Source organism: Silurus meridionalis, chromosome 18 (genome assembly GCF_014805685.1).
Source record: "Silurus meridionalis isolate SWU-2019-XX chromosome 18, ASM1480568v1, whole genome shotgun sequence".
NCBI classification, from domain to species: domain Eukaryota; kingdom Metazoa; phylum Chordata; class Actinopteri; order Siluriformes; family Siluridae; genus Silurus; species Silurus meridionalis.
The window spans coordinates 17,484,964-17,500,996 of NC_060901.1; the positions used below are offsets into that span (position 1 = coordinate 17,484,964).

The window sequence follows — 16,033 nt, forward strand, 5'->3', positions numbered from 1 at the left end:
CTTTTTTTTCACTGCAGGCTTTTGATGTACATATAAAAAGCTGCAGCACAAACCCTTATATGACTGCAGTGTGTCTATAACTTGATGTATATCAAATTTACTCAACACTGTACTCACACAACTGCACTTGGGACACAAACTAAATGCACTGTGTATAAGTTGTGGTGTGTCAGGCATACTTACAGTACTACCACGTTTTTGTGTTTATGTCTGCAGTGTGTATCTTTCTTTTTTGCTATGTCTTCATCCCACTCTTTAATGCCATATTTATTTTGAGGCTCAGCTTGATTATAAGCACAAAGAAAAACAGTTGCTCATGCCACAAGCCAGCTTCATGTCAGAGGTTGATAGTGTGTTCCCTCCAGCCATGTTCCATTCATGGGGACCCTCCAGCCTTGTTCTAAACAGGGCCATCCATGTTTTAGGCAGGGGCCAATGAGGCAGCCTTCCAAGTCATGCTCAAAAGGAGAAAACTCTCAGCAACATTAATTTTTCAGATTTTTTTGTGAATAATATTTAAATACTATTTATTCTGTAAAAGATCACAGCACATGGTCACTAACACCTTTTAATATGCCAAAATGATTCTAACAGTGTTTACTAGGTAAAATTGTCCAAACAGATTAAAATCTAAAGAAATTCACACTAGCAGATCAATTCCAAATTTATATCGGAATCTGATAACTGTTCTTATCAACATACATGGTATTCAAAACCTGATTTAAAATAATGAAAAATAAAACCTGTAAAATAATGACTCCTAATCTCAAAACTAATCAAATAGAATCTGTTTAATTACATTACACATTTTTTAACAATTACATTTTCGGGGGAGTGATCATTCTTCAAATATATACAAAATACTGTAACAAATCTGACCCTCATTTCCTGTCATTCTTATGAAAGACTGGAAATGAGGGTCAGATTTGTTACAGTATTTTACAGCAGCTGAATCTGAACAGAAAACAGCAGCAGATCATAAACTTTATTTTTCTGTTCTGCTGCTGTTTTCTGTTCAGATTCAGCTGCTGATATTAGCTCTTATATTTTAAGCAAATATGAGAATCTTAAACTAACATTAAATAATATTTTTTTAATTATATAGCATTAACAGAAGATATTATATTCACATGGCAATAACAATAAGTAAATCATTTTATAAACAAATCATCTTAAAAGTAATCATAAACAAAATCTGTTGATATTGTGTTTCATTGTGTCTCTACAGGTTGTGCAGTTGTTGTGTTTCCCATGAAGGCTGTGTTGCTCTGTCTTCAGCTCTGAGATCAAACCCCTCACACCTGAGAGACCTGGCTCTGTCTTTTAATAAAATAGGCGACTCAGGAGTAAAGTGTCTCTCTGCTGTACTGGAGAGTCCTCAATGTAACCTGGATATACTGTGGTAAGATCATATTAATGATAGTCACATGGGGTCTCATTTATAAATGGGAGGATGCACAAAACGGGACTGGAAAAACAAACTTCACAGAAGAATGTGTGTACCTGTTAGTAAACTGTGAGCCATGCGTATTCTGGAGACAAGGGGAATTGGCGACACAGATGGCGAGGTGGGGAACTGAAGTCTGATTGTAGAGGACAAGGCCTTAGAGGCCGCCACACTCTGACTTGAGTGCGCGCTGACCCCGAAAAGAGCAGAGAGACTAGAGGACTCATAAGAGGAGTGGATAGCATCCACAATCCACCTGCTGAGGGTCTGTTAATCGGCATGAAAACCCCTTTTTATACGGACCATAACAGACAACCAGCTGGTCCGTCTCTTTGCACACAGCAGTTCTGCTGATGTATGTTTCGAGTGCTCACACCGGGCACACATAGTTAAGCTTCACCTGGTTTGCTGCACCACTTCTGAGTGGAGGTTTATGTAGGAGACCACCGACGCGTTGTCCGTACAGACCAGCACATGATGGTCCCATAGGTCTATGAGGAAATGCTTCAGCGCTAGAAGCACTGCCAGCATCTCCAGGCAGTTGATGTGCCATGACAGATGGGGACCTTGCCATAGACCTTGGGCCACTCATGACCACCCCCAACCCATGAGGGAGACGTCCATTGTTAATGTTACCTGCTGACAAGGAGCCCCCAAACACAGGGCCTGTAACAAGAACCCGGGATCGCTCCACATGTTTAAGGCCCGAAATACTCGAAGCGTGACCAAAATAGGGTGCCCTTTTGGGAAAACCTTCTGTCCCTGAGCCACCACTATAGGGGTCACATTTATAGGAGGCCAAGTGGCACCACATTGGGTACAGCTGCAATCAGACCCAGCAGTCTTTGAAACTGCTTCACAGTGAGTCGAATCCCACATTACACCTAGATAGGTGGTTCTCTGTACAAGGAAAAAAACACTATTTTTGGCATTTAGTCTAAACCCCAATTCCTTCATATGGGTGAAAATGACATCTCGATGTCTGATCGCCGGGTGCTCCGATCGAACTAATATCAACCAGTCATTAATATAGTTTAGTATCCGAATCACCAGGAGTCTCAGAGAAGCCAGAGCCACATCCACACACTTTGTGAAGGTGCAGGGTGAGAATGCAAGGCCAAACAGAAGGACCCGGTATTGCTAAATTCTTGGGCAGTGGCTGAGGTGGGTACACGATGGAGATGTATATGCCCTAAAGCACTCTTCGTGGCAGGGTTAATGAGCCGATCCCATGAGGGGACCATGGAGGGGCAGGCACCGTGTGCTGAGTTGCACATTGCCCCCCTGCTGGGGGCGGAGACCCTACAATACTCCTGGCTGTCAGGATCTTTTGGCCAAAGACCTCTCATTGAAGAGGACTGTCCTCAGATCCATCAACTCCCTGGGCCTCAGTCTGGAGCATCTCCCAGGGACCTCAGTTTCTGGGGAAGCGTGAGAGGTTACACTCCATCTTTGAATTTCACAATGCACAGCACTCGTGCTAGGCTGGGGATGAGGCTGTGCCTGCCGAGAAACCGCTTGAATGCCGCCGCCTGTTTCTTGGCCTCCTAAAATTTCTCGACAACTGTATTGACAGCATCTGCCACCACAGGGGTGTCCAGCAGAATGGCTCTATCCCTGTCAGACAAATCTGACAGGGTGAGCCAGAGGTGACTCTGTGTGGAGACCAGGGCAGACATTGACCAGCCAATGGTCCTGGAGGTCTCTTTTGTGGCCCTGAGAGCCAGGTCTGTTGCACAACCCGGCTCTTTAACCCACAACCTGGTCACCTCAGTGTGCAGGTCTGAAAAAAAAATTTCAAACCCCGCCGCGGAGGCAAGTAATATTCGTCCAGCTTGCTTAGGGGACATTGTTGCTTACAGCCCTAGTCACTACCTCGAGCAGCTCCTCAAACTGAACTGGCTGTGGGAGCATATTTTCTATACGCTCCTCTGAGAAAGAGAGATGGAAGGAAAAGAAAGCGCAGAAAGTCGTGTTAAAAAGTCATAATGTAGCTTCTCCTCCTAAGTTCAAGAGAGTGAACAATGTCATTACATCTATGTAGGTTACGTACCTGTGATGTCACAGATGAAGGTTGTGCTGCTCTGACTTCAGCTTTGAAATTAAACCCATCCCACTTGAGAGAACTGTATCTGTCCTGGAATAAAATTGGAGACTCAGGAAAGAAGCAACTTTCTGCTCTTAAGGATGATAAACATTACAATCTACAAATACTGGGGTGAGTAATAATCTTTCTAAATGGTGAAATAATCCTTTAACCTCATTATCGTTAATTGGTAAAATTATATTTAGGTCTAATAAATATCAGATAACCAGATTAAAAAAAAGTTTTTTTTTGAAAATGTCACCGTTATGTTTAGTCAGAATGTATTTTTTATAATTGGTTTCAATTCTGTTTTGTGCTTCTGCAGATTTTGCTGCCAGAACCTTTATATTTATTTGCTGTGCATATGTACTATTTGCATATTTATCTGCACTTGTCAGTTTGCACATTGCTACTATTTGCACTTCTAGAAGATCCTAAACTGCATTTCATTGCTGTACTATCTATCTGTCTGTCTGTCTGTCTGTCTGTCTGTCTGTCTGTCTGTCTATCTGTCTGTCTGTCTGTCTGTCTGTCTATTTAGCTAGCTAAAAGACAGAAGTCAGAAATGGCACAGTGATGTTCATTATCAAACGAGCTAAAACTTGTGTTTATTATTCTCCTGATTCTGATTCTTTGTTTTAGCTAAATGTTATCTAAATGCTAAATGTTCAGTTGTAAACAGGTTATGATACGTTTTCTTCAGGACAGAGACTAATACATGCTGTTGAAGTATTTAGTCCCTTAGTCTAGTTTTTGTTATTAACTCATGCTTTTCTTTCACATTCAGCATGTGAGGAACATCTGTGTGTTTAATGAAGACGTCGGTGTTCCTGCATGTCCATTTGGAGAATTGATAAGATGTTTATTCAGTAATAACACATGTAACATGCTAAGTGTTTCTACTCATTGTGTACAGTGAATCAGTTTGAATTTTATCTTAATTGTATAAATTCCCATGACCTCATAAAAAAATCCAAGTATAAAATACATAGTTTGACAATACATAGTTTGTAAAAATTGATGTTTTGGCTGTAACAGTTTCCCTCTGACCAACCAATCAGAGGATGGAAAAATGCTGATGCTATTCTGTGAGGCAAATCTAAAATCTGATTGGTTAAAGAAACAGAGCTAGTTCTTAGGTAGACTGGTAAATAAGGCAAGCAAAACAGACTTTGAAGGCCCTGGGCAGATTAAATTGACATGGCAGCACATAGAGGCTGAAATCCGATTGGACAAAAAATCTAACATCCACAAACGTACTGGAAGCAGTGCAGCCAAGAGATACGCTATGAAATGAAGAGAATAAACTGTTGGGAATAAATTAATGCAATTTTATGAAACAAATATTAGAATTTAGGTTGTAAATGTAGGTCAGTGCTTCTGATAGTGTTTAGGCCAGCAGAGAAGGCTTTGCTGGCCCTGACAACCCACCACTGGTTAACATATATTATTCATGGATGACTGTTTACATACTGTACATTACACATGGATTTAATTATAATGTGTAATTAATTATTATTTCTCAACCCACAGTTGAATATTGTAAATGCTTGCTAAAGTGCTTGCTTGTCAATCTAAAATTATTGGACTGGAAAAAATATGGTTATATAACAGTGTCTGTGATTTTTGAACTGGGTCAACTACATGAGAGGATGGAGCTCTAGCAATTTTATTTGAAAGTCCAATAAGAGCAAAAAAGGAATGCAGCAAAAAACAAAAGCTCTGGCCCAAAATATGTAACACAAGTGCAGACAGAAAACAGTTCAAATTCAAAAAGGGAATTTCTTTTGAAACTCGGGGGGGGAAAAAAAACCTTAAGTATAGTGTCTCTCAGCAAAAAAAAAAACAAAAAAAAAAAAACAATCAAAACCAAGGACTTACTAAGACAACAAAAGACGCTAATAAGGGAACAGTCTGGTGACAACTGGTGGAGAAAAAACAAAAAAAGACAAAACCAATAAAAAAAACCCCACCCAAGCCAGAACCCCCAGATCCTGATTATTATAAGTAATTCAGCATTATTCAAATGATGTATGTAACATTAACTGCATTCACCTTCTTTACAATGATTTTGAGAGGAATGGCTTATGCTGTCTTCAAAGTAGCTGGTTATCAAAATAGTACATTTAGAACGTCTTCCCCCACACAAAATGCTGCAATTTAATGTTTTATTTCAGTAAGATTGCTGGTTGTATTAATTTGTGGATCAGACATGATCTGCGAGTGGGGAATCTTTATTGCTTGTGTCATGGTCCCTTGAGCCAGGATCTCGATCATTGTGCGAGTATTATTGTAGCTAATGTGACTGTAATGTTTATTGTCTAGATATCTTTTGAGTATTTTAGCATACTGAATGAAGCAAAGGTTTCCAGTAGGCAATAATTTTTTTAACACTAATAATATTTTTCACATTTTAAATTGACATTTTTAATTTAATTGCTACAAAAGAAATCATCAAATTGTTCGATTGTGAATAATAATAATTATTATGTTTTAACCCTTTGGGCCTACTGTTCTGAAGATACTGAAGACTGAAGTCTGAATATGTGACAGTGAAACAATTTACTGCAGTTTCATTCCTGTCATGTTTATGCTTAGGGACTGCATTACCCAACAGCCACTGCACTTCCTTGTTTGACACATCACTCACACCTCTTCCCTCTCACCTTAATAAGCTTCACCTCTCAGAGTACATCTTTCACTGACAATTGTCTTTTCATGTCCTTGCTCAGGTTTGGTTTTTAGCTGCACATGTATCGGCCGATCCTCCTGCTACATGACATTTTCTATGTAAGTGCAGTACAGAAAGGATTAAGCATTGCTCATATGTATGTTTGATTAAAGGCATTAAAAATCATGATAATACAACACTGATGAATTTTCTTGAAAAAGGAAAAAAACCTTTTTATATTGTTAATGATTTTATTTAACGTTTTACTAGATTAGATTAGATTAGATTAGTCATTTAAAGTATTTAAAGCTAAATTCAACTGATAAATTATACCCCTGGCATTATGGCTTGTTAAAAATAAATAAATAAATTGTTGAAATTTGTAGCTAGAGGTGTATCTGATTTTTATTCTGTAAATTTGTATTGTGATAGAGCTAGTTGATAATAAATAAGGTTGAACAACCAAAAATGTTTTAAAGAACAACCAAAACAATCAGCTACAGCTTTTTTTTCCTAGAACATTAAGTTGTTACTAATTCAAGTTCAGAGAATATGGTAAAAAATAAATAAACAAAGAAAAACCTTTTACATGGTTGAAACTATTAACTAAGACATTTTCCCAACATTATACACTGCATCTATAGAATATATTACACTATTAATTTTGTTTAAGTACAACAGATTTCAAATAAGTTCCCTTTCAGGAACTTAAGCTGCGTCATAACGCTTTGGGGGTGTTCCCAAAGCGTTCCGACGCAGCGCCTTGTTCCCTCAGGGATAAAACTAGGGTTATATACGTAAACTAGAAACGTTTTTCATTTGGGGGAAAAAAGCTTGATTTTAAATGGTATTATATATTGTACAATTTAAAGTATTTAAACCAAAATCCCAAAAACAAATAATACCCTTCACTGGTGCATGAGGAACAGTTTGCAATTAAATGTAAAAACTTTATTTATACAGCCTAAACTGGGAGAAACCAAATATATCTGAAATGTTGGTAAGGAAGGTTAAATAAAAACACTGGAGAGATTATTGACAGTGTGAAATATATTTTAATAATTTTGTATATAGTTAATTCTGTGCATATTCCTTTATTTTTCCTGATCAAATTTAATTTACAGACCAATGTCATATGTCTTCTGTGCAATAAGCTTTTAATCCATGATTTATACTTAGTCATGCACAGCCAAAGTTAATTATGAAATTAATGGTGTCTAATTAAAAGAGGACCTTAATACCTACTCTTCTGATAGAATATTGTTTGTATTGCTTTCAAATATACTTGTGCAGTACTGTTTAAGTAAAACTGAAAATCAAAATATGTATAGTATATCTTAATACATTGATGACTTACTGTGATATGATATTTAAAATGTTCTCTCTGTGGAAAAAAAATGTGCACCGAAAATTTTAAAAACTTACATTCTCACAACTTGCATATTTACCACAGAAAGAACCTGTTAAATATTTGATAAATGTAAGAATTGTTTTTAATCATTTGATGCATGTGATGAAATTTTTTAAGCTTTTTGTTATATGTTTTATGGAGTACAAATCGACATCAAGAGGTAGGAAGGGCTTTTCACATTAAAAGGACAAATGGGCCCATTATGGTCCTATTGCACTGAGGTTCAGGTTAGAAAACCTTAGAAAAAAGAGAAATCATGAAAAGATAATACTAATGAATTTTTAGCAAGGAGTTTCAATCTTTGAGTCATTTCTCAAAAATTTCCATTGGAAATCCCTGTCATTAATAATGTTTTATTATCATGAAAAGAAATACACCTCAATGTTAGTGATTTTTGTATATACTGTATAACAAAACATGCTTTGAAGCCAAAATAATATTTTTTAAGAGCAGTTTGATAGAACAATTCCAGTTTGAATTGCTTTGTCTCTTTAGCAAAATTATTTAACTATCAGCAAAATTTGTGTGCTAACTAATTTTTACAGAACTAGCTTGCTAGCTTACTTTTCTAATGTCTAATTTAAATCACTAAGTTGTGTTTATGATTATATTGCTAAAATATAAATAAGAATTTTATTGTTAGGTCCATCTCTGAGCTACACTGTAAATTATTTGACTGTAAATTCACAGTAAATTACTGGCAACTAGTTGCATTACTTTCACAGGAAGGTACTGTATGTAACTTCACAGTAAATTACTGTCAAGTTGTTACTGTACTTTCACAGTATGTTACGGTGTCATTTTTACAGTAAGGACTTGTGAAATTACAGCTGCTTACTGTAACCTCACAGTAGTTAGGCCTTCGTATTACTGTGAATTAGCAGTATGCTCCTGTAGTAATATGTGAAATTACAAGTAATGTCTTTTAGATTACTGTGATATAGCAGCATTATTCCATATAATAATTGCATTTAGCTGTTAAGTTACAGTTAATGTAATGCAATTTAGCCTTTAGTCTGCTGTAGATTTACAGTGTACACTATAATAGTACTGGCTATGCCAATAACTTAACATTAAAACAATGTTAAATTCAAATAAACACAATCAAAAATTTCATACGTTTATTTCATACATTTATTACATACATACATTTATTTATTATTCAATGACTATCTCGAAAAAATATTTTCCAGAACTGCTTATACTTTACACTGTAAAAACCTGCACTTACATTTTTTTATTTAATTAACTTGAAGTTACTATTACATTTCACCTTCTTGACCAATGAGGAGTTGCTATAAATTATAAAAATGAATTTTAATTAGCTTGAGTTATTTTAAGTTTATTTTTATAATTAATAGCAACTCCTCACCTGTCAAAAAAGTTTAAGTGAATTGTAATTTCAAGTTGATTCAACTTCAGTAAAATGTAATTGCAACAAGGCTTTTTACAGCGTAGACGGACATTAACTCATTCGTTGTGTTTCTTTATTGAACAAAGAGACAGTATAGAACATAGTAAGTTATAAAGTGCATAACTGCCTAGCTAAACAAAGAACATAGTAAGTGTCAAAGTGGATAACTGCCTCTAGCTAAACAAAGAACAAAATTTTGGATCACACTACACTGACATCCATTCAAAATCAATAAGTTTTCTTATGAGTGTACAGACTTGCTGGTTGATGAGTCCTTTCTGCTTCTTTGACTTTGTGCCTGTCTCCGGATTAATGCCCAAAAAGTGGGATGAAAAAGTAGCCTTCAGTTGGTCAATGCTTTTGCAGTACAGAGCAAAACTAATGTAAGCTCAGTTCGAACAAGGTGACATTACTTTGGTCCAGTTAAACCCCAAACATTTAAATAAATAATTTTGATATGGATTTTCTCCTTAATAAAATTGTATCAATTTGCTTGAATTTGCTCCACTCAACAGGAATAATGTGCCAATGACATGGATCACAGAGTGCCTTCTAATGTATGCTTCAGTTTTGTCATTTTTACATTATGACTTTCATAATTTGCAATGTGTCAAGTTGCATCTTTATATGGGATGTAACAGTATCAAAGATTCACGGTACAATAGTATTTCAGTATGATGACCTCGGTATGGTATTTATTGGACTATTTACAGGAAGGAAGACCATTTACATCCTTATATGCTAACAGTTTTTTATAACCTTTCTTACAGCTGTTGCAGTACTACATTGCAAAAACAAAACAATGAAGTGAAAAGATATGTTCATATCATTTGGACACTGCTGCCACTACTGCTTTTATACTGCACAAAAAGTTATAAAGTAACATGATGCACATAAAGTGTATGGATCAGCTTATTGCAGCATGTCAAAAACTTTTCAGGGCCCCAAAACACACTTAAGCCCGATTTATAGTCGTGTGTAAGGTCTACGCCGTAGGCTATCCGTAGCCTCTGTGTAGCTTTGCGTAGCTTGACGTGCACCTTGCCAGATTTTTTACAGCACATCAAATGTACACGGACCACAAGCGCTGTGATTGGTCCACTAGAACCCCTCCCATCAGGTAAAAAAAACTGCGTCATAGGTATTTCCGTTTGTGATGGTGAAAACAAAGATGAGGAGTGATTTAACTATATTATATTCTATTACAAGACTTTCATGCGAAATCTGATGTAAACACTAGACTATATATTTCATGGTCATTGGATATATTCTATTAGTCAGTTTTCATGGGTTATTCACACATCTGAAACAGACTGGATTTGACTTGCGATCGTTATATCAACACAAAGGTAAGAAGTCCTGTTTATTTTTTTCATGTTGTCATCTGGACTTCTGTCACAAAATACATTTAAGATGCTAGAGCATCTGTATATTGAAACAGCTTTACAGGGTGTATAGCTTATCTAAATGAGATGTAAATGAGCCCTATTGTCACTCAAGCAGAATCTGTGAATAACTCAAAATGCCCCAGATCCGACTTGTGTCCCTACTTTCCGTGATCGGTCACATATATGTCATTTGTATAAAGGATTTAAGTCTGTGGAGCAAAACAAGAGCTTATTGCTTTAGTTAAGTCAGTCTGCCATTTAATTCCAACCGTTCTTTTGTAAATATTTAGTTTGTATGTTACGCTCTTATGAAGTTTAATGGTGCAACACCAAAATTAGTAGTGCTTAAGTTGTAAATTAGTGTCCCTTTACATCGCAACTAGGTTAAGTTGTAACTTACGCACAGCTGGTGCAACTGGCCCCAGAGGATTAATGTAGACATTACCTTTGAATGAATTCCAGAGTGCAAGAACCGCTGTCAGCATACTTTAAATTAAAATTATAGTAGCTGGCAAAAGTGGCCGCCAGACCAGTTGTAAAGTCAGGGTGAGGTCCCATGACCACTTGACCCTCCAGCGACAGCATCCATGCCCTCGGCGTCAATGTGTCACCTGAAACAAAACCATATATACTCATAATGCCATACTCTTAAGAAAAGGATAACAAATTATTTCAGAGAATTGTTTCTAAACACATAAATTAATAGCTGAAACACGTTACAAAGACTGAACTATGCATTACTGAATTGTGGAGTTACACCGTTAAACAGTTTTTCCACATTTCTGTGTTCAGGATTTTTTGGGTGGGGCTAAAACGGTAACTCTTTGATGCACTGGAGCCATCGAGCATGGCTAACATTTAACATTTGCGATCATCCATTCAGGTTGTAGCAGTATTTGATAGTTGAGAGAGAGACTCTCCAGAGTTTGAGAGCAGAGAGTCCTGCATATTTATCCAAGATTTTGATAACTTATTTTATTAATTTGGCTGTTTTTAATCATTTAAATTTGTCTGGGTGTTTAATAACACATTTTTCTGGTGTCACAAACTGAGAACATATTTAATAATGGATTTTACATGGACTGTAAACACAAAGAAAACATAAAAATCACCATGGACAATCAAGCAAGGGGTGCTTGGTAGTGTCACAGTCCTTTCAATATCAGTGGCTGTGGCACAAGGCTGCAAATAAATCAATAGAATAATAGTTAAATAAGACGTTAATAATCTGAAACTATGGCAGCACTCAATTAAAATCATCAATTGCCCCCATCGATTTCTCTAAGATTAGGCAGTAAACAATTGGTAAAATTTAGATTGCGATCATGACTTTGGGTTACATATGATATAAGATACTCAGTGTGTACAATGTACACTCACCAAGCACTTCAGCTGTAACTATCAGGAACACCTGTTCATCATTTTATTCATGCAATTATCAAATCAGCCAATTATGGGGCAGCAGTGCAATGTAAATCATGCACATACAGGTCAGGAAGATGTATATAAAGATGGACAAAATCGCAGTTCCTCAAAGTGAAACAAAACCCAAAAGGTTTTGATGATTGTGTGAATGGGGTAAAATGTAGTGTGTTCAGAAGACTAGAAAGGCAATATACAAGCACAGTGCATTTATCCAAAAATAATAATGCTAATTTGAGAGTAAAAATATACTTACATCAACATCAAGCACAATGGAATCCTTTGGCTCTTTGAAGTAAGACATCAGAAGAAGTAGAACGATTGCAGTCTTATCTGATGCCTCTGGTTCAAAAGTAGCCAAAACATCTTTCACTCCCTGGTAGTTGACTCCTTGGAAGAACTTCAGGATTGTGTTGTAGTCCTTATCCAGGGCCTCTCGCAACTTCATAAGGATGGGGACATCCGTTAGAAGAGTGAAGTGTGAAAAATAACTGTAAACATTGAAGAAGAAACCTTCACTTTTCATGTTGTTCACGTTTATGCATTATGCATTTTATGCACGTTTATGCATTATCTTAATGTTGCGTTACAGTGAGAGGATTGTGCAAGCCTATTGGTCAAGAAACTAGGAAGTACAGATGAAAAGATTCCTTGAGTAACTTCCACATTTGATTACTAAAAATCCTCAAAAAAAAGCCTCATTTAAACCATGTAAAGAACAACTATAGTCCAATTCACAATTTTACATTTTCTTTGGTGTGTAAGTGTGTATTAGTACATGTTAACAATATGCAAAAGGTACAAACCCAAAAGTAAACGATGACGCAAGTTATTGTCTCCAATGTAAATCTCTTTTCTTAGACTACAACAAACACAGATTATAGGCAACAGTTTACTTCCTGGGACCGTTGACCAACATTATCATAATTCCTCCTGCTTTTACTCACAGCCTGTAAGTTAACTCCTGTTAGCATTACATTGTGAGCGAATCTTTCAAACATGGTAAGGAGCGTCAGATTTCCGCCTGATGTCAGAGGTATTCAGACCAATCACAACGTACCGGTTAGCTGACCAATCGGATGACACAGCGGTTTTCAGATTGATTAGCTTTGTACAAAATCAGAGCGTTTGAGAGGGGCAGAAATATCTGGAGCTACAAAAATTTATTGTATGTGGAAAATAATGTGTTTTTAACCATAAACCACGCAAACACATTTTTACACATTTTTGTTATTATACCAAATACACAAAAAACATTGTTGTTTAGCAATGAAATAAGTGCACTTTAGAATTACATAAAGTAAGTAATAGTTACCTCAGGAATAATGTAAAATGTGTATTTTGAGATGAAACTATTGATGTTTTGGAGATTTTAAGTCATTAAGTGTGTACAAGATAGAAAAGGAATAAAAGACTTTTTAGTGAGAAGAGATACGGCCATTCCTCTATAACCACTGCAATGGCTGGTGCAGGCATACTATTAAGATAGCGTCGCTGGATGACGTAGGTTTTCTCCATCAGAGGTTCAGCTCTCTCTGCACCAACTATGCCTTCCTCTGAGTAGATGTCAAGGAGATAACTTTTCATGGCATGTAATGATGGCTTAGTTTCACCAGGAGGAAATTCTACAGGACTCCACCTTACACAGACATACTGATCTACAGGGCCTCTTATCATGCCTTCATCTGCTCCCTCACTTTGTGGCCTTCTCTCTCTGCATCGTCTCACAAGAGTATTGTTCCTGTTTTTGTATTCCATCCGAGTTTTAATTTGTTGCAAAAGAGAGTAACAACCATCTCCAAGAATGTCTCCATTTTTTGCAACATCTGCAAAACAATTTGCATGGCTCCTTACAATGCTTCAAACAATATTGTAATAGATTGCTCTCGATGGGTTAGAGTCATGTTCCAGCATCTGATCAACCACTTCCTTCACCATATCTTTTCTATCGCTGGGGGATGGTCTTGTTTTATTTGCTAATGCTCTTCCAATTGCTGCTGGCATCCTCTCCCAGTTAACCTGAAAGTCTGCATGCCATGGTTTGCCAAGTTGTGAAGATGAAGACGAAATTGTGTCTTGAGTTCTGACAGGTATGGTGTAAGGAGTGTTCAAGGTGCTGGCTGCAAAAGTTGGAGAGGTAACAGGAAATAGTTCCAACTGAACTATTTCAAGTCCTAAAAAATAAAAGACCAGATTATTACATGAAGGGGGAAAGAACAACTATAATTTGCTGGTGAATGCCATATAAAGACCCCAAAGTAAACGATGATGGGAGTTATTGTCTCCAACGTAAATCTCTTTTCTTGGACTACAACAAACACACGGATTGTAGGCAACAGTTTACTTCCTGGGATTGGTGATGTAGTAAAGACCGACATTAGCATAATACCTCTCGCTTGGACTCACAGCCTGTAAGTTAACTCCTGTTAGTATTGCACTGTGAGCGAATCTTTCAAACATGATAAGGAGCGTCACGTTTCCGGCTGACTTTAGAGGTATTCAGGCCAATCACAACGTACTGATTAGCCAGGGCACCGCTTCCTCCTGCTCTCAGGTTTTTATGCATGGACAACCATTTTGCGGCCTACTTTATCTTCCCTACATCTACTCTGTGTAAGTGTTTTGCTTTTATGATGCTATTTGCTATTCCATTTTTATTAAATCAAGCTATATGATTTTACTTAAATTGTCTATTTGTATATGTTTAACTACATTATTCTACATGGTTATGTTAGTGTCTAGGTCATACTTCATTTAACACAACTATAATGATTGTAAGCTTATTACTTTTGTTGTTACATGCACATATTAGCAGTGGTGGGAGACTCGAGTCATATGACTTGACTTGAGTCAGACTCAAGTCACAATTTTCTGGACTTGAGACTTACTTGACTAGATCTCTGAAAAGACTCGACTTGACTTTAGACTTGCTCCTTGTGACTTTAGACTTGACTCAGACTTGTGCCTATTTACTTGAAATGACTTGCGGAAAATAATTTTTTTCAATTATTGTGATTTTTTTATATATTTAAGAATGAACTATATATTTTCCAATAAGTCGGCGAACCCAAGCTACTCTTCCGCATGCGTAAACCGCTAGACGCTAGATCCCTAAGCAGATCCCTCCGCGGACAAGACAACATGAACACCACAACAACAACAACAGCCCCAGATAATAAAGTTTGGGTTTAAAGATTACGAGTACACGGCCAAAAAAAGAACGGCTGTGTGTAATATCTGCAGTGCCAAGATAAGTAATTCATTGGCCACAACTTCAAATTTCATTCGTCACTTCAAGTTGCACAGCGAGAAGTAAGTAGTGGTTGGTCACTGGGGCAACGCAAATGTTTTGCTAGTTTTCAAGCACGAGGTTTTCTGTGGTATCTATCTACTTTCAACTTAAATCAAACAGTTAGCGATATAATAATGTAAACTTGAGGTCCACATTCATCAGAATCAGAGTTGAAACGAAAATTGCATTACACAAGTTATTTGACAGTAACGTTCACGCCCGCCGAAATAGTGGTCAAGAACATGTGTCTATTACATAAAGTAATAGGTGCTTTTCTTTTCTTTTAGATATGAAGAGTACCTTAAGGCTAAATTTGAGATAGATTCAACGCAGCCTCGCATCTTGCAGTTCTTTGACCAGCGCACTGTTCCACTCTACAGCAGCAATAACGCACTCAATACTATCAGACCTGATCATAAACAGCAATCTTCCATTGTCAATAATTGACAATAAAAACTTTCATCACTTTTTGTCTATTGTGGACAGTAAATACACTCCTGTTTGTAGACGCACAATGACCTCAAAACTTGAAGATCAGGTGAGCCAAAGGAAGCTTAAATTAAAAGCGGAACTTGCCAGAATAGACAATGTGTCAGTGACCGTTAACATTTGGTCTGACCGTAAAATGAGGGGCTTTTTAGGGGTCACAGCACACTGGCTCGACATTTAAAATGACAATCCGAAGCTACAGTCAAACTTGTTAGCATGTGACCGGTTCAAAGGATCACACACTGGTGAAAACATATCATGCGATGTGCGATAATGCGGCGAACATGAAGAAAGCCTTCACTGTCTGCTTTCCAGAAGCAGAGGAGGAGGTGGAGGATAGTCTTGATGATGCAGAGATGTGGAATGATGTGTCTGTAGAGGAGCAAGAGATGATGGATAGAACTTTAAAACCA

The 16,033-nt window shown here is 37.0% G+C and overlaps 1 protein-coding gene across 3 annotated transcripts in view; it reads left to right on the forward strand.

Moving 5' to 3' along the window:
* The window catches only part of LOC124401641 (NLR family CARD domain-containing protein 3-like), a 30,602-nt gene extending 14,824 nt beyond the window's left edge, over positions 1 to 15,778 (forward strand). Inside the window, exons 10-12 of one of the 3 annotated variants that reach the window (XM_046874074.1) lie at positions 1,229 to 1,402; positions 3,492 to 3,665; positions 15,419 to 15,778. In XM_046874074.1, the coding sequence (XP_046730030.1) occupies positions 1,229 to 1,402; positions 3,492 to 3,665; positions 15,419 to 15,578 (508 nt within the window). In that variant the 3' untranslated portion in view covers positions 15,579 to 15,778. Of the gene's footprint in view, positions 1 to 1,228; positions 1,403 to 3,491; positions 3,666 to 4,320; positions 4,822 to 6,265; positions 6,447 to 15,418 lie in introns of those variants that run through there. The other 2 variants (XM_046874075.1, XM_046874076.1) reach the window with 2 other exon arrangements.
* Positions 15,779 to 16,033: the final 255 nt, after the last annotated feature.